The sequence below is a fragment of the Rattus norvegicus genome, chromosome 3, assembly GCF_036323735.1.
Source record: "Rattus norvegicus strain BN/NHsdMcwi chromosome 3, GRCr8, whole genome shotgun sequence".
Lineage (NCBI taxonomy): Eukaryota > Metazoa > Chordata > Mammalia > Rodentia > Muridae > Rattus > Rattus norvegicus.
In genome coordinates, this window is record NC_086021.1 from 28,512,928 (window position 1) to 28,532,135 (window position 19,208).

The window sequence follows — 19,208 nt, forward strand, 5'->3', positions numbered from 1 at the left end:
CAGAGAATAGCCCTTAGGCAGAGGGAGGGGGCCATGGATGAACCCAAGGAAAGTGCAAATCAGGCTGAGGAGAGGCTATAGAGGAGGAAGCCAGCTCAAGAAGGGGTTCCCTGGATACCCAAGGAGAAACGGGACACTTAGACAGTAAGTTCTAAGCTAAGCTCTGCACTGGGGCCCAGAGCACACACTCACTGTCCCTCTGCCTCCCTGCTCTCCTTGGACTGACTAGAGCTGGTCCAGGATGGAGTCCTGCAAAGACCCTGTGGGGCAGAAACTGCTGCTCCTCTTTTCCCCACCTCCACTCCTGCTTCCTCTGCCATGGCTGCCAGAGCCAGGTGTTGGCACGACCGCACCTCCTCTATCTGTGCTCTAGGACTTCATCCCCTCTCCTCCTGGCCTAAGGAATAGATGGGGATGTTGGGGTACATCAGCGGGGTCCCCCACCTTTAGTCTGGTGGACATCTGGTATCCTCGAGGTTTCTCTGTCTCTCCTCCTGGCCAGATGATCTTCCTGTCATTTGGGATGACCTGGGGGTGGGAGTATGAGATGGAGGGTGGCCACGCAGGGGTCTTGGCCCCAGGACCCTAAGGCCCCAGCCCCCACCCCCTCATGACCCCCACCTACATGGGTACCATTGTAGATGCCCACTTGCACCAGCTTGCGGTTCTGCAGGTTCATGATACTATAGTTGGCAAACTTCCGGTCCCCATCCTCATTGAATTCCACACGGCCAGTCACTCCGTCCGCATACTTAGAAGACATCAGCACCCTGGGAAGAGAGGCTAGCTTAGACCTGACAAGAACACCCATCCTTACTGGCTTCTGAGTGGCCCAAGCTCCCATCCCTTCTGCCCCAGTCTCGAGAAAGGAAAAGATTAGCAGATGGTAGGTAGCTCCTCACTGAGTGGAGGACATGGTGTGTGCCTGCCAGCACCAGATGGACAGCTACTGCATCTGAAGCCATGTCAAAGTCTTCTCTGGATTGGGACATGTGATTGTCACAGCTGCCATCCCAGTTTTACAGGGAAGGCAGAAGCTCAGAGAACTTCAGGCCCATTTGCCATCAAATAGGGGACGTACACGGAGCCTGTACCTAGCTGTAGCCCCTGGGTGGCTTGCCTGGCTGTATGTTTGCTCAGTGGAGCATTTCAGAGAGCCTGTGTGCATGCAACTGAAGTATAGGGTCACTCCTCTGAGTGAGCTTGTAGCATTCAGATGTCATGTTCCTCCGAGTTCCTGTGCATTCACTGGCATGTGTATGCAGCCTGTAACCGCACTGATACATAGGAAACCATTGACAGTGGCTCTGGGGTCCTGCAGCCATTATTCCCTCGGTCAGCCTTAATCTCTACTGTCCATGGATGCCTACTCTGAATTTCTGAGTTCCTAGAACATCCCACGGGAAAGACAGAAGATGTGGGTTGGAGAGATGGCTCAGTGCACTGATTGCTCTTCCAGAGGTCCTGAGTTCAAATCCCAGCAACCACATGGTGGCTTACAATCATCTGTAATGAGATCTGATGCCCTCTTTTTAAACTGTTTTTTTTTTTAAGATTTATTCATTTATTATATATAAGTACACTGTAGCTGTCTTCAGACACACCAGAAGAGGGCATCGGATCTCTTTACAGATGGTTGTGAGCCACCATGTGGTTGCTGGGAATTGAACTCAGGACCTCTGGGAGAGCAGTCAGTGCTCTTAACCGCTGAGCCATCTCTCCAGCCCCCCTGATGCCCTCTTCTGGTGTGTCTGAAGACAGCGACAGTGTACTAATAAAGACAGAAGATGTGGTACTGGGAATATGGATCTGCGATGGAGGTGACTAACCATATAACATGTCCTAGATAGGGAACGGCTGGACCACCCCTGAAAGAGTGAAACACCCCCTACCCATCCCCACCCCTGTTTAAGAACAGCCTATTCCCCCACCTACTGAGAGCAACCCTGCCCACCTCTTGAACAATGGTCCTGTCTTCCAGATGTTGGTGTTGCCCACGCAACCCCGCGGTGGGTCAGTGATATTCTCCTTCTCTAGGAGTTCGTGAACTGCCTGTGCCACCACGCCCACGGCGTCACTGATGTGGGCTGACTCATTCTTGCCATTGATGAGCTGAAGTCCGATGATGCCTGTAGGGGACCCTGCAGCTTAGAGACTGGACAGGCCTACAGTCCCAGGCAACCCCACAGCCCAGCACTCACCATCAGGAGCGTAGCGCAGGGCGTTCCCAGAGATCTCGCGTTCCCCGACCAGCCACACGTACCCAGAGCCCGTCATGTTCAGCATTGCGGCTGCGCGGTACACTGTGGCAGCGTCGTCCTCGCTGTGGGGCAGACCCGGTGACGAGCCAGGACTCCAGTCTCCCTACCCCAGCCCCAGCATTTGCTCTGGGCAGCGTCCCTATGCCCACAACCCTTCCTGCAGCCAGACCTGGCGGTCTGTATAGGAGAACAGGCGGGACCCAGGACCTTCCCAATCTTAAATCGCTGGGCTCCTGCCTTGAGGAGGCAGGAATAGGGTACGAGATGACTTCCTGAACTCTTGATGGCTCACTGTTGGGCACATGCTCTCTGTTCCAAACACTATGCTGGAACCATCTCCACAACCTTACAGGAAGACGTTTTAAGGGTCAGGCTACATAGAGGTAAGTGGCAGGGTAGGGTCTGTGGTAGGTAGTCCACTTCAGCTCCTGTGTGTGACCCAGTGAGCTCTAGGCAAGCCTTGTGTACTTCTGTTGGAGGGTGTGAAATGACTAGGTAAGGGCCCTGGGCTGAGTAGGACCTAGTGCTTTAGCTGAGCATCCTGAAGATACTATTGGGCAGAAGAGAGACTGCTCCCAGGGTAGGTATAACCCCTTGACATCCAAGACCAGGGCCACCAGGACAAGCCTCACCTTACAGGGCCATGTCCTAAGTGCTTGAAATATCCTCATAAGTAATTCCTATAGACAGTGAAACAGGGGACCTAATCACCTAAGACTAGGGCTGCCAGGTCATAGCCACGACTCTGGGGTTTTTCTGGTTTCCCATAGCCAGTGAGGATCCTGTCCTTACCCTGCACCTGTCAGACTCTTCTGTTCAAAGCCCAACCATGACTAGCACTTTGGTTCACCAGCACATGTTTGAAAAGTACAGTGAAGCCACGTGGATTACCTAATATTGGGTTATTTTCTTTGTTAAAAATGCTATCTCGGGGGTTGGGGATTTAGCTCAGTGGTAGATCGCTTGCCTAGGAAGTGCAAGGCCCTGGGTTCGGTCCCCAGCTCCGAAGGAAAAAAAATGCTATCTCGGGGTTGGGGATTTAGCTCAGTGGTAGAGCACTTGCCTAGCAAGTGCAAGGCCGTGGGTTCGGTCCCCAGCTCCGAAAAAAAGAAAAAAGAAAAAAAGAAAAAAAATGCTATCTCAAATTTATTTATGTGTATTAGTGTTGCCTCTGTGCATTTATGTGCACTAAACTAGTGCCTAGTGCCTGTGGCAGTCAGACGACAATGTCAGATCTCCTAGAATTGGAGTTATGAAGGGTTGTGAGTCACTGTAGGTGCTGAGCACTGAGCCTAGGTCCTCTGTGAGCACTGGGTCATCTCTCCAGCCTCACTGACTTCTTTTTATGCCAGTTGATTCATAACTAAGAAAGTCCCCAGTTCCCCCGAGAAGCCAGCTCCCAACTCTCTGAATGATTAATTAACCAAAATAAATGCTCTAAATGACTAACTTGGTGATGTAAGTAACACACACACAGACACACCAACCTAGGTAGTACTTCAACAAGAATATATACCAGAGTCAAATGTGGTAGCATATGACTTTAACCCCACCACATGGGACGTAGAGGCAGATTACGCTCCACAAGTTCAAGGCTGGTATACGCAACAAGTTCAAGGACATAGAGGGGCTCTGTCTCAAAACAAATAGAGAATAAGATGTGACTGAGGTGCTGTGCACTGAACATGGAGGGGATCACCCGGCACCACACATGCCCAGGAACAGATCTGTTGTCAGCTCTACCCACCGACTCTGACAGAGGACCCCATCTTCCCAGCACAACTCAGAGTTATACAATGTTGCTTGGTAGAATGGCTGTGATCAATGAAGTTGTTAGAGATAGGAGATCTGATCAATCCGTCAAACCTCAGCAGACCATTTTACAGAACTAGTGATGCCAGTGAAGACAGGGTGAGGAGAATAAAGACTGAAAAGCTTTGGAGATGAACTCTGCATATCCTATGGACAAATGAAGTCTGGAAAACAAACTCTATCATGAAGAAGGGGCTAAAGTGTGGGGAGGGCTGACGAGCTCAGCAGTGGGGACCTACTCACTTGGCATGCATAAGCATGGGGTTCCACAGGCTCTCCGATGTTTAAAAAGCAGTGTGGATGCTATAACAACATACATGTAACATGCAGTATATTCACGTGAGGTATACAAACGGTAGGAATGCGGAGCATGCCAATGTGTGCACGCTGGTATGCGAGTGCTGTGTGCTTGGTGGGTGGTGTCCAGGCACCCACATACATATTAGTATCTCTAACCACCATGACCCTCCTTCCGATGACTCTGTGAGAGAGCCATGCTTGGCAAGCCTGTCTTTGACCCTTGGGTCAGCAACATAGAGTAGGCCCTTCTTGCCCTATGTCCCAAGAAAGGGGAGGTTCCCTTCAGCTGCAGTGGCTAGCTCTGGAGATTATTAGCCAGGAAGTAGCAAGTGTCCACTCTTCTGCTGGATGTGGTGGGATCTGCCTTGTGTCTTGTTTGCCCGCATTATGAGACGGAAGTCAAGCAGATGTACTTGACTTTGCCTGCTAGTGAGTAAGGATGCTTTGAGAAACTGACTTCCTCAGGACTTGCTGGACTTCTGTGTTAATTCACTTGCCCACCATCCCGAACATTCGTTTACCCAAACCGAACAACTCTCCTTCAAGCCCTATGATGAGAAGCATAAACAATCAGAAGATAAGAGGGTATGGTGGGGATTTCCTGAGCATGGCTTTCCTTGGTCAACCAGGGCTGAGCTTGCTTTCCAAGGGTCTTCTCTGCCCTGCTCTCTTTTCTGGACACATTTCTCTCTCACTTTTTCCTTCCGTCCCTCTCTCCCTCCCTGTGATTGGGTCTCATGTGGCCAAAGTTAGCCTTGAACTTGCCAGGTAGTTGATGATCTTGAACTCTTGACCCTTCTGCCTCTGGAGGGCTGGGATTACAGGTACACACCATAATACCTGGCTCTATGGGGTGCGGAAGATTGGACCTAGGGCATTGTTAATGCAAGGTAGGTGCTCTGAGCGACTGAGCAGCCACATCATCTGGATGCATTTTTTTTTTTTTGGTTCTTTTTTTCGGAGCTGGGGACCGAACCCAGGGCCTTGCGCTTCCTAGGTCTGGATGCATTTTTAATCCATTCTCTAGGAGCCCTGGACCATCCCTCACCCGAAGTATGCCATTAGAATTGGTGGTTCTCAACCTGTGGGTTAAGACCCCTCTCAGGGTCAGGTATCAGTATTCACATTACAATTTATATAACAGTAGCAAAATTATAGTTATGAGGCAGCAATGACATAGTTTTCTGGTGGAGATCAGTATGACATGAGAAACTGTAGTGAAGGGTCTCGGCGTTGGGAAGGTTGAGAAGCACTGAGTCGGATGAACAGCCAAGGCAACTGGTCCATGGCTCTGCAGGGTGTGCAGTGGTGCAATTGGCGCCTGCTTCCTGACACTCCTGCGGGGTTGGTGAAGCTGAGGCTGTTACTCAACACCACATCTGACCGCTATCACCCTCAGAGAGGGGCAGCTGGTTCCAGCCCTACCATCTGAGTGAAGATATGGTCTGCTTTTCAGGCTGCATCCTGGCTGCCCTCCCCTGCAATCTGTGAACATGGGAAGTGTACATCTGTCTGTCGACCAAATCTGCAAACAGATATGTATCCTGCTCCTGAATCTGGTCATCCCTTTCCTGCCAGCACAACAGCAGGATTCAGGGTATTTCCCCAAAGCTGGATGATGTGCTGTGGCAGACTGGACTGGTTCCACCTAGTCTTCTCTGCTGTCTCTAAGGCTGCCACACCATGCTTCCCATTTTTCCTTTCCATGTGTCCTAGGCTCTAGTCTTCCCCTTTGCCAGAATTCCTAGTTGTTTGTGAACAGGGAGATTTTACTATGTGCTCGTTCACAATATTAAAATGGGTTGGGAGGAAGGCCCTTTCCAGAACCAGCCTGTTTTTCATGAGTTCACATCAGTGGTTTTGTCTCATCTGTTCACCTGCGTGTGACTTTCGCTAGGCTCCTTCTCTGTCCTCGGCCCTCAGAATATTTATATATCTATGTCTCCAGGCCAGGGGCTTCCTAGTACTGTATCTCCAACCTCCAACTCCCCAAAGCTGAGTTAAGGCAAATGGCAGATGGTCCTATTCGACTGCTAAAGGGGGAGACCCTAGGGAGGAACGAGCAGAGGATGGAGAGTTGGCTGGGCCCCAGGAGAGAAGGAGGAAGGCAGGATGGTGTAGGGCTGTCCTTGGTGAAGATCTTATTATTTTTTTTTTTTTTGGTTCTTTTTTTCGGAGCTGGGGACCGAACCCAGGGCCTTGCGCTTCCTAGGTAAACGCTCTACTACTGAGCTAAATCCCCAACCCCGAAGATCTTATTTTTTAAAAAATAATTATTTATTTATTTTACATGTATGAGGACACTGTAGCTGTCTTCATGCACATCAGGAGAGGGTATCCATTGGATCCCATGACAGATGGTTGTGAGCCACCATGTGGTTGCTGGGAATTGAACTCGGGGGCCTCTGGAAGATCAGCTGGTGCTCCTGACTGCTGCTCACCTCTCCAGTCCAATCTTCTTATTTTTTTTAAAGACATTTATTTTCACTTCACATCATTGGTATTTTGCCTGTTTGCATGTCTGTGTGAGAGTGCCAGATGCCTTGGAAGCTACAGACAGTTGTGAGCTGCGTGTATGTGAGTGCTGGGAACTGAACCCTAGTCCTCAGCCAGTGCTCTTACCCAATGAGCCATCTCTCCAGCCCCGAGTGAAGTTTTGTTTTGTTTTTGCTTTTCGGATTGAAGCTCATTTTGCCCAATAGTGCCCCACACCTAGTCCAGAGGGTGGACTTGGGCCCCAGACAGAATCACAAGGATGAGATGAGGAAGCCAGCCTACTCACCTTGCAGAAAGGATGATGACCCGGGCCTCCAGTTCCCGGGCCTCCATCAGCAGAGCCGTCACATTCTTGGTTCCTGGGTCAAACTGCAGCACCTTCTCTGCCTGTGGTGTGAGCAGGAGCATTAGCAGGCAGTTGGGAAAGGGAACATTGTGCCTCAGTGGCAAGAGTGGGGCCAAAGCTGCTAGGAGCCCCGAGGCAGCTTCACTAGAGCTGCCTTGGCCTGTCCTTGCCACCTACCCTGTGAGCCTGCCTCCTCACTCTGCGCTGGCCTGTCCTTGCTGTCTGTCTCTTCTTCAGCCTGCTGGATGTCCTGTTCTCAAGCTCTGCTCTTTTCTCAGTCTGCCTTCTCCAGGTCTCTCTTTCCATCTGACTCCTGTCCTCGTTTTTTGTTTTTGTTTTGATTTTGGTTGTTTTTTGTTTTTGCTTTTGTTTTTGCTTTTTGGTTTTCTTTTCTTTCTTTCTTTCTTTCTTTTTCTTTTCTTTTTTTCTTTTTCTTTTTTCTTTTTTCTTTTTTTTTTTTTTTTTTTTTTTTTTGCACTGAGCATGCAAGCTGAAGTGGACCGAGACTTAGAAAGAGACGTGCAGCGAACAGGAAATAGAAAAGTTTTGGAATGCAACTGGGAACAGAGATGGGGCTGACTTTTCCAAAACCTTGGGAGATCTCAGCTCAGACCTGATTCCTCTTGCTCCTATAGGAGCGGCCCAAACTCTGAAGTGACCAGGTGGGCAGGCTCCCTCCCTGGGTTCCACTAGGAAACCCTGGCGGACCTGGAGATTCATGCACTTCCCAGAGCAGCGCCTCCTGTGACCGTGCTTGTCTTGTGGATGCGGGCCAGGGTCACGGCGGGTGGGCTATGGGCACCCACACCGCTCACCCCTGCCCTCTGCTGCCTGCCTGCTGCCTGCCTCACCACCTGTCTCTCCTCACTGCTCAGGCCTGCGGCTCGGCTCGGCGCGGTGGGGCCAGAAAGCACCCAGTGGCTGAGGCACCGCAGGCCGGGGCTCGCTAGTCGGTGGGTGGCGTGCACGTCCATGCATATATACCTTGGGTCCGCGCTTGTTGTCATAGGACAGTTGGTCGAGGTTTTCATAGTTCCTTTTTTTACTCTGATGAATAATGTGCACAGAGAAAATATGCAGACACAGAAGAAGATTATAAACGGTTGAAAATGACGGCGCTAAAGCAATCACACCACCTCCTCGGCACGTCTGCAGACGGGCACGTACCTGGAGCTCGCAAACACCGAGACCCGGGGTGGGGCTAAGGAAAGGGGTGGAGTTGAGGGGGGAGGGGACACAGGGGCAAGGGCCACAGAGGCTCCCTGCCTTGGAGCTATACTCTTGGAAACAGTCTCTTTCAGGAGAGAGGGCAGCCCTGTCCACACCACCCTTGAGAGTCCCGCCTGCCACCCCCCACCCCTGTCATGCACCTGCTGTGTGGCCCCAGCAGTACCCACCCCCACCCGAATCAGTTCTTAATGAAAGAGGGCCCTGTCCCTATGACCCTCCCACTCCTCCCCCAACTCCTCCCTCCTGTTCTCTTCTCACTAACCAGAGTGCTCACACCCACATGCCCACAATAGTGTCTGAGACTGAGTGTATATATGTGTGTAGGCCTGCAGAGGTGATATTCTCCTGCAGGTAAATCTGTGACAGTCTGTGATGCACGGGCAGGCTGTATAGATTAAGCATGTGCGTGTGTGTGAATGTGCGTATGCCTCTGTGTGTGTGTGTGTGTGTGTGTGTGTGTGTGTGAGCAGGTGGGTGGGTGTGCAGAGGTCAGGCTGATGAACATGTGAGTGGGTTGGTAGTATGTGTGGCTTTGATGGACACAGCAGAAGTATGAAGGAACCAGCCAGGAGCTGGGATGGGACTGTCTTCAGAGAGGGGAGCCCTTGGTGTTAATAACCAGCCCTCCTTCCCAGACTCAATGGACCACCCTAAAAGATGCACCTGGGCCTATCTCTAGCCTGAACTCCCACCCCCAACCCATGCCCTCTAGTCCCCCCAGAGGCCTATGGGTGTGGGGGACAATGGTTGGTGCTAAGTATGATGAGGCCAGCTATGATTTTGCAGGCAGAACATGCTCCCACCCGTCTCCCTCCCCCATCTGTCTTTTGGGGCCCCTCCCCAGCCTGGGCCTCCTCCTCTCTGCAACCTGAAAAGCACCAACCAGCTGCTTCTGGTGCTCTGTGTCCTGGGACTGAGGGGGTCAGGGGACAGGTGTTGGCAAGGAAGGGCATAGGGGTCGCTTGGACCCCCTCTACCTCAAATCCTGGCTCTGGTCTCTGGCAGTTCCACACACTGAGGGCCAGGCTGAGATGGGAGTGTATGTGTATCCTGAGATCAGTGTCTACATAGTCCCATGAGGGATGCAGAGCTAAGCTCTGAGGTGGGAGGGAAGGGGAGGGGCACAGTGTAAGTCTGAGTAGCCGAGGGGCTGCAGATGGGCGGGGCTTCAATTAGGGCCATGAGCAGCCATGAGGCAGCAGGCTTTTAGATGGATCTGGCCTTGGTGAGAGACATGGATTGCACTCCTGTGCTCTGTGGAGGAGGCCGTAGAGGGTGCTCCTGAAAGGTAGATGGCATCTGGCAGAGAGGGGCTGAGTCGAGTCTAACTGGGGCCTCAGCTGGGGCTAGGGAGGCCTGAGGCTGGTTGGGGGCGGGATAGGGGTGTTTGCAGAGCTCCAGGTGGTCCAGCCCTCGCGCAGCAGGGACTGACACGAAGGAGATTTCGACTAATGGCAAAAGCAAGTGAAATGAGCCGAGGACAGGCCGGGGCGGGCGCCGCCAGACGCAGTGGTACTGAGCATGCAGGATGGAGAGAGAGTGTTCACAAGGAGCCACAGATATGGCACGGCCCGCCTGTTCCTGCTGGACAAGGACCTCTTCAGGGCTAGGGCCTCACCTTGGACTCCCGTTCCTCCAGCAACGTCTCCAAGCGCTTCTGCGCTGCCCGTCCCTCGTGGTCGTCGCTGACCAGCAGGATGATGTGGTTCCAGTTGTAGACTCGCATCATCTCAAACCAGACGCTGGACTGGTGGGAGTAGGGCGGCACCGTGCGAAGGAAACTCAGGTGGATACTCTGTGGGTGGGACCGAGAGGCTGAGGCTAAGTAGGCTTTCCCCTCTCCCACTGATCACTTCCTCCCACATGCCCTTCCCCTTCCCCTGTAGCATCTACTGTGAGAGGCTTGGTGTTTTCTGGAGCTCCCTGGCATGGATGACTGCCACCTTCCCACCAGAACTCCCTGGAAAGGTTGACCACAGAAGCTTCTCCAAGACCTTAATGAGCCTTACAGGGCTTCCAGCTTTAATAACTGTATTTTGTGCTCAGCATTTGCCTAGTGCAAACAAGGCTCTGGGTTCTATCCCAGCAGCTGGTAAGAAAATAACAAATCCATTTATATGTAGTAAGTCTTCTGTCTTGGGGTCAAACTTTGCCTTTCTTCCCTGGAGCCAGAGGCTGTGGCTTACTAGTGCCTTGCTACTCAAATTACCCTACTGCCAGGGCTTGTCTGTCTACCTGAGTGAACATGGCTCCTTCCGCACCGTCATGATTCACACTGCTCTTGGCCCTCTGATGCTTCTAGGTTAGTTTTTTACCGGTTCCCTCTTGGTGGTCAGGGGCAGTGCATTGTAGGGATAGAATGTTCACCGCCTCTGCAACTGGCTGCAGGCAACTTGTATTACATTTGGTGCTGCGGGCCTGCTCTTTCCGACCTGTGTGATGGACAGAGGGCTGACTTTGAGTTGGAGCCATGAGGGGCTGGAGTGAGCCTGTGATGTTTGGTCCCACTGTTGGCCTGTGGTCAGTCTCTAGGTTGGTCCAGCTGTGTTATGGGGCCTCCCAGCTTCCTGTTTGTCCTGGCTACTTCACTTCTTATGGTTATTAGTTTCTTTTGTATATGAGGGTAAAAGTGCTCCAGAGGAAAAATGGCCAAGAGGCATAGATCCAGATGCCATGTTCCTCACCAGCATACAAAGAGTGACTTAGGTGCCTGGGTATGTGAGGTCCTTGACTGAAAGTCTGATCATCTCCCGATGGACCCTCCCACAAGTCCTCCCTCTGAGTCCCTTTTGTCACCACATCCTGGGGCCTGAATGGCAAGTCTCCTTGCCTTAAGGCAGATTTTTCAAGAATGGTAGGCTCTGATAGGAAGACTCTGGAGGGCATGGTGGGTCCTGGAGTCTACTCCACTGCCTGCCAGCCCTCTGACTGACCCAGGCACCAGCTTGTGGTTTCCAAGTGGCTCCCCAATGACTGTAGACTGTCCGAGCCTGCAGGTTATGGGGAGGAGGCTATGGTGTCTGTTAGGTCACTGGATGTCGGGAAACCCTGATGCTAAGGTCAAAGTCTGACATTATGGGCTGGAGAGATGGCTCAGTGGTTAAGAGCACTGACTGCTCTTCCAAAGGTCCTGAGTTCAATTCCCAGCAACCACATGGTGGCTCACAACCATCTGTAATGAGATCCGATGCCCTCTTCTGGTGTATAAAGGACAGTGTGGTCTTATACATTAAATAAATAAATCTTTAAAAAAAAAAAAAAGTCTGACATTACTAGATTAGTGGGGTGTGGGATGATGTCACAGGTGAGGCAGGTACAAGATAGAAGGAGGCTTGTCATTGGACAAGAAGGAAGGATGGGTGGGAGAAAAGTTTGAAGGAAGAGGAGGAAACTGGAACAGAAAGGAGGAAGAGACGGGAGGCGGAGAGAGAGAAGAAGCCATGGCAGGTGATAAGATTCTGCTCTGTGTATTTATGGGTTGTTATTAATGTTCTTAAGAGATGGATGGTACTGGGCTTTGTATGTTTAGGTGGGCAATTATATCTTATTAATTGGGTCAAAGGTTATTGTGTTGTGTGTTTTTCATGTGTAGATTTAAGTGTAATGGAGTATGGGGTGGCTGGTCTGGGCCATCATGGAATTGGAATGTGTGTTTCTGGCAAGATATTCAGCAGATATCTTGGGGCACTGTGGTGCCGGACCTAAGGGGGGTAAAAGACAGTAGGTACTTTTTTATTTTTTACATTTTTACAACAACAGTGGGGCCTCCTCTTCTCTACCTGGAGGACACAGGACCCCTACACTTACCTGATGAAGGTTAGGTAGGGATGTCCTAAGATTCCTGCAATGCCTCCCCATGCTAAGGAGGCCTTCAGCCCTCCCTGGATATCCTTATGCCCTTCCCCCAAATTATATAACCCTTGGTTCACCCCAAATAAAGTGTATGCATACAAGCCCACCCTGAATAAAGGTGGTCTTTATACACAAGCTAAGATGAGAGTTGTTTCATTGAAGATCGTGCGAGAAGGCCGTCTCCTAAAGGAGCTGTAACACTAGTCCACAGAAAAGGCCTCCTCTCTCCACCAACCCCCCGCACCCTCTCACCACCACCCCCACATTCACTTCCAGTCAGACTGGGACCCTGCAGAACTCCACCCACTCCAGACTCAGCATCATCCTTCTGGCCCAGTGTGAAGTGAAATCTGGACACTGTGGGAGGGAAGGAGCAGAGGATTCAGAGCCACAGCCTGAAGCACATGGCCTAAACCGGGTGGCTGGGTTACAGTCGGCAGCGTCTCACAGAGTCCTCTAGATGATCTAGAGCAAGTCTCCTGGGTCTCTGGGCTGTGGTTTCCTATAACTCAGTAGCTACTTTTCAGCTTTTGGGCCCAAATGAATTAAGGCCAACCCAGCCTTTGGGCCACAAGAGCTCTCCAGATGCTGGGCTGAGACCCTTTAGTCCCTGAGTATGTGACCTCTTGCCACAAGCTGCCTGTTCTGTCTGTGTCCATCTCCTAAATGCACTTCATTTGGCAAAGCTGGGCCCCACAGCAGCCCTGTCTGCCATGAGTATTTCTCCATGCAGGTATCTGCTGCTCCTAGAAACTTCTCTCCAGGGCTGGAGAGATGGCTCAGTGGTTAAGAGCACCGACTGCTCTTCCAGAGGTCCTGAGTTCAAATCCCAGCAACCACATGGTGGCTCACAACAATCTGCAACAGGGATCCGATGCCCTCTTCTGGTGTATCTGAAGACAGCTACAGTGTATTCATATACATGAAATAAACAAAATCTTTAAAAAAAGAAAAAAAAATAGAAACTTCTCTCCAACCCTTTTGCTGCTGCATACAAAGCCCACTTGTCCCAGGAAGCTCCCTGTTCACCCCTTGAAGCCCTCTTCTCCCCAAAGGAGGTGTTATTTTTGTCTGCCATTGGGAAGCATCCTGAGTGCATGTGACTGCACAGGCATCTGTGAGGATGCTGATGGTGCATGAGAGAAAGAGTGTGGGACTGTGTGAGAGACTGACAGCATGAGCACATGGGACTTGAGTGTGCATGCTAGTTGTTGGTGAGTACGAATGCATAGGAACATTGCGTGTTAATGTGAGGTGAGTGTGAACACATATAGATATGTATGTGACTGAGTTCTCATAGGCCTGCATGTCAGTGTGATTGAGTACGGGTGACTTGTGTACCAACGCCTTTGAGATCCAGTGGGAGGTATGGATGTGTGTGTTACTTATTGCTACCTGGAGATGACCACAGGGAGAGGAAGATAATCGGTTCTGAGTCTGGGGTCAGGCTTACCTTGTCAGAGTAGATGGACATTCGGGTAGTCAGTCCCAGGACAGGGATTCTGTAGAAGCCAGCTGTGTAGGAGACAGGGGTGGGAGTGAAGTGGTCGTTGGGAGTAGGCGGGTGGCTAACTAGGATAGCGTAGACCTGTGGACACAGGAGACAGAGTCAGCTCTGTGGCATAAGATGGACACGGTACTAGGATTTGAGATCCCAAGTAGCCAGAGCTGGAGCAGCACCCCAGGGGCCCAGGCGGTGCCATTTGTGCACAAAGTCCCACACATCTAAGACACAAAAGAATGAGCCACTGTGCTCTGGTGATGGACCCATTGTAGGGGGGGGCAGTACTGAGCAAAACTCTAGGGATGTGGAACACACACACACACACACACACACACACACACACACACACACACACAGAAGCATGCAGAATTGCAAGCATCCTCTCTTCTAACCAGGGCTCACTCTGATAAAGTGAAGTGGGGTAGGGTTGAGGGGGGCACAAGTTCTGAGCAAAACTAGCATGTTCTCTATATTTTGGGATGTAAGGAGTGCTTCTCACCCCCCTCACCATGACGCCCAGCCTGCACCCTTTACATTAGTATACATTACCATACATTAGTGTATGAAGGTATGCATGTGACTATGTAGGTGTTCATGAGCAAGGGCTGGAACATGTATGCACTATATGCACCAACATGTCTATGTTTATATATGTCTGTCATGATGGAAGCAGGGTTTCTATGTGCACTGACCATATAAAGCAGGGTGTCCGTGGATACACAGATGTGTGTGAGTGAGCACGTGCAGTTGACTGTGTCATATCGAGGTGCAGTGTGGGCTAGTGCCATGTGCACGAACATGTGTGTGAGCAGATATGTTCATGGATGTAGACGTTCTTTGAAGAACATGTATGAAGAGACTTGGCACAGTCCCTGTCCCTGTCCTCATTTTACATAAGTTGGTGCAATGCAGTGACCCTCATGGCTTCATTGGAATTCTGCAGTGAGTTCAGCCAGGGGCGGACAGCTTCACCAGCAACATGTCCTCCCTACAGCACGCTGCACTGCTCCCACTCTGGTGTCTCTGGCATGCGCAGTCCTCACTGCCACCCCTGCAGACGCTGCTTGCTTTGGCACCTGGGCCATCCTTCGCAGACCCATGAATGGGGGAAGGGAGGAGAGGTAAGGAAAGAAACAAAGATAGCCCTAGGCCTCATCCAGTCAGTTCCCTGAAGTGCTCCTCCATCTTGTGCTCAGAATGTCTAGAACCAGCACTGACAGGATGGAACAAATCACCGATGATAGTCACATGACAACACACACGGACCTCTGAGGATGAGTCCCGGGGGAACCAGCAGACACAGACATTTGTCCCAGGCCTCTCCAGGGACCAGTTGGCTTGGAGTGGTCTGATAAGGAGACTGAGAAGGACCAGAGAAGGATCGAATGAAACTGGGGCAGTAGAGGAGGATGGAGAAGCAGGGGAGAGGGGAAGTAGTGGTCACCTGGCTAGAGATGAGGTCCTCACACACTGACAGGGCCATCTGTATGGCGTTGGGCTTGTGGGTGACAGAAGTGGCGTTGAGCTGTATCTTCCAAGAGCCGTGTCGCTTATTGGCCTGGTTTACTGCCTCGCGGAACATCTGTTCATGCTTGCGCGTGCTCAGCACCGCGCCGATGTTGACGATCTTGGGGTCGCAGGCGGCGCGGGCGAAGGAGCAGGAAAAAAGCAGGGCGAATGTCAGCAGGTGCATGGTGCTCATGAGCTCCGGGCACAGCGGGCCTGGCTCTGGGTTGCGCGAGTGCGACGACCTCGCGATGTACGACCCGCGGGCCGCCCGCGCGCGGTCAAGCGCCCCCGGGTTCTCTAGGAGCCCCGGGCGAGCGCGGCGGATGCTGTCCGAGGTGCTGAAGCGTGTTTGGCGCTGCTCGAACACCCGCGCGGAAAAGGCGGAAAGGACAGCAGCGCGGACTGCGCGACTGGTCCCGATGCTGCGGCGACTGCAGCAGCTGCGGAGTCATGAGCGGGACCTACGCGTTCTACCCCTCCCACCGCCCCCGCTTCCTGACGCTGAGTCGAGTGCGCGCCTCCTGACGCGCGCCTGCGTTGGCGTGAATGCTCGGAGCGCGCGCGCGAGTTGAGGAGCGCCCACGAGGGTGTGTGCACGCGCGTTAGCATACAGAGAACTAGGTGCAATCATCCGTGTGGTCCCAGACCTTCAATAGCTGACCCGGGAAGGCTACAGGGGTTTCTCGTCACCATGTGCAGGTGCTTCTTAAGTGTGTTTCAACAAGAGGGGGTGGGTTGTAAATGCTGGAGTGTGTGTACTGGATTGTGAATGCTGGAATATAAATCCTTACCCATAGTTTGTAATATTTTGGGACTTGGTTCTTCCAAGGTCAGAAAGAGACCCTGTCCCTCTATACCTCTGGGGGAAGGATGCTTTCCTTCTGACAGGACTCAGTATTGTAGGAGAGTTGGGTACACTCTAGAGGCTGAGATAGGATTGCTAGAGTTCAAGGCCAGCCTGGGCTACATGGTAAGTAACAGGGTCTGTCTATAAATAAATAAATAACACCAAATTGGGGGGAAGGGAACACCACACCTTCTTGGTTCTGTTACTTAGACTCCCTTCTTGAAGAATAGGTGTGACATTGGCTCCCCTACCATAGAGTGGTACCTTCTAGGAGACCTGAAGGAGGCTAAGGACAGAGGGAACTGTTTACAGCAGCTAAAACAAGGTTAGACAACAGGCAGCATGTCGGGTAAGAGCCTAACATATCTGAGTTAGGAGTTTTGTATTCCCTGCTTCCTCTCTTGGACTGCTCGCCAACATGAACTGGGTCTTGCTCCCAGCAGTCATTTTCCAGAGCTCTCCTGTTCCTCATCTGGCAATCCTAATTCTTTGTCCCCCTTCAGCCATATAAAGTACAGCCCTTCCCAAATTCTAAAAACAGCTGAAGCTCCACCCCTGCCAGTGACATCATGATTTCCAATAGCAACCAAGGATTTTGCAGGCTTTCCTGTAAATGCTGCTTCCTAGGGGACAAAGAAGCTGGTCTCCTCCACACCTATGTGCTGAGCAGCTCAGGGGAGTATCCTGGACCCGCAGGTCCGCACCCCTCATACCTCTCACTAAAACTGTCTTCCCCTGCAGAGGACAGGCCGGCCTGTGGCACTGTTTAATTCCCTGTCTTGGCTCCCTTTCTTCCCTCTGCTGCCTGGAGGCTTCATGTCTGCACACTCTCTGTTCTGGCATTGAGGGACACAAGGGAAAGGGCCAGCCTCGGGGCTCTGATGCTCTAACAGCTTTCAGCAGGCCCAGAGCTGGCACCATCTGCACAGAGGTTGGGGCCATCTCCAGACATCTGTGGCTTCTGATGAGGCTGTACAGGGTGGGCCTGGGCTCTGTTACTCCATGATAGGGCAGGACCCACTGTTCTAGCCTATGAACCAGACTGTTCCTACTGACATGACAGCCCTTACTGTGGAATATTCAGCCATCAGTAGGCAGTTGTTCCCAGATGGGAATCTGAAATTGACCATGGGAGAGCTACTTATTTAGCTCTATCGGGAAGATTTGCTGACGCAGCAGCGTTTCCCTCTCCCCTTCCTGAGAACCTGTTTGCCAGCACAGAGCTCTTCGTGGGCTCTGGGTCCTCAGTCTTTTGGTCTAAACCCCTCAGGAAGGTCCCAATGATTAGGGCAGGGAGGAGGCAGAGCCTGCCTTACCCATCATCTGTCTCTTTTGACTCTGTTCCCTATTATTCCCCAGGTGCTTCTTTTATACTTACTCCATCATGATTGGCTGCAGTCGTACAAGCCACCGATCTTGTTTCTGCCTGCTGCGATAACTGTCTTGGGCTGAGACCCTGCTGGGTCCTGGGGAGATAAGGGCTGTGAGCATGATCAAAGATGCTCAGCATTGTCCTGTGGTGGGTCCCCAGGTGGTGGGTCCCCAGGTGGTGGGTCCCCAGGTGGTGGGTCCCCAGGTGAGGATTGAGGCCCAGTTCTGCCCCCAGGCCACTGTGGGAAGTTCCATTGTGTAAAGAGCACCAATAAAGGAGGCCGTGGGTCCTTACTAGTCTACCCATACTCCTCCACTGCTCTGGCAATTGCAGCCCAACTGTGAAGGGGTTTGCCCTCTCTGACTCCTGGTTTTAGTCCATCAGACACAGTTCATTGACCTCAGTTCACAACAAATATGGATTTTGTTTGTTTTTGTTTTTGCTTTGCTTTGTTTTTTGGTTTGGTTTTGTTTTTCAAAACAGGGTTTCTCTTTCTTTTTCTTTTTTTTCCCAGAGCTGAGAACCGAACCCAGGGCCTTGTGCTTGCTAGGCAAGCGCTCTACCACTGAGCTAAATCCCCAACCCCTAAAACAGGGTTCTCTATGTAGTCCTGGATGTTCTGGAACTCACTCTGTAGACCAGGCTGGCCTCAAACTCACAGCTCTTCCTGCTTTGCCTCCCAAGTACTGGGATTAAAGGCGTGTTCACCACTGCCTGGTGAAACGGATGGATTGTTAACCAAACCCAGGCTGGAGCACTGGGTTTCTCTCTCTCTCATATCTCAGATCAGAAGTTGGGAAAGAACTGAGCTCTGCATCCTCTCTAGAGGTGGATGAATCCCTGTGACTCAGGCTTGGCTCAGGGTCAGCCTAGGGATACATTCTCACCAAGTGGAGGCCAGTTTGAAAGGAGGAAATTAGAAAAGAGAGAAGTAGGAGCCATGTGCAGATATCGTTATATACTGACCCCGTGGTCAGAACAACAGGCCATTTCCTGGAATTCAACCGATGGAAGATGTTTCTGCTTAGACTGGAGATTCGGACTGGCCAGCATTAGGCCTGGCTACCAGGTAAAGTGACTGGGTCAAGGCTTCTGTGTTGACCTAGAGCAGCCAAGGGCCTCACAGAGAACCACCTATCAGCAGCAGGAGTTCTAAGGCAGCCTATATCACCTATATCACCTCCTGACCACATGCCTCCATTACTACCTTGTTCCTCCCCATCCCTGTCCCTGTCCTCTCTGGCCCTGAGTGTAGACAGGAAAGTCCCAGGACATTAAGTGCTCCAGGTGTCAAGCTTATGGTTACCACACGTTTTGAAGTAAAGATAGGGCAGAGAATCCAGTCTCTAGGTCTCATTGAGGCTCTCGGCTACTGCGGATTGGGTGGTTTGGGCTGACTTCTTCACGTCTCATGTCAAATCAGCCAGTCAGACAAGAATGTCCTATTAAGGGTTGCCTGGAGTCTCTCTCTTCTCTGGGTAAGACTACTAAATAAAAGACAAAGATATCAAGGCCACCTTTTTCCTAGCAAGCCTGTGCATTTGTGCACACGCATGCACACACACACACAAATACATACACACACACAAATACATATACAGTATTTATGTGTGGGGTGCACATATGTGTAGTGTATTGTGTATGTAGTCATGTATATGGATATCAGTGAGTGTGTGTGT

General features: G+C 51.4%; 1 protein-coding gene across 8 annotated transcripts in view; it reads right to left on the reverse strand.

Moving 5' to 3' along the window:
• The window catches only part of Grin1 (glutamate ionotropic receptor NMDA type subunit 1), a 26,919-nt gene extending 11,092 nt beyond the window's left edge, over positions 1-15,827 (reverse strand). For 4 of the 8 annotated variants that reach the window (NM_001270608.1, NM_001270603.1, NM_001270606.1 and 1 more), the window contains exons 1-9: positions 15,246-15,827; positions 13,751-13,885; positions 10,064-10,240; positions 8,200-8,262; positions 7,156-7,256; positions 2,202-2,323; positions 1,955-2,129; positions 626-770; positions 445-528 (exon numbers count right to left, since the gene is read on the reverse strand). In NM_001270608.1, coding sequence (NP_001257537.1) covers positions 445-528; positions 626-770; positions 1,955-2,129; positions 2,202-2,323; positions 7,156-7,256; positions 8,200-8,262; positions 10,064-10,240; positions 13,751-13,885; positions 15,246-15,503 — 1,260 coding nt within the window. In that variant the 5' untranslated portion in view covers positions 15,504-15,827. The remainder of the gene's footprint in view (positions 1-444; positions 529-625; positions 771-1,954; positions 2,130-2,201; positions 2,324-7,155; positions 7,257-8,199; positions 8,263-10,063; positions 10,241-13,750; positions 13,886-15,245) is intronic. The other 4 variants (NM_001270610.1, NM_001270605.1, NM_001287423.1 and 1 more) reach the window with 1 other exon arrangement.
• Positions 15,828-19,208: the final 3,381 nt, after the last annotated feature.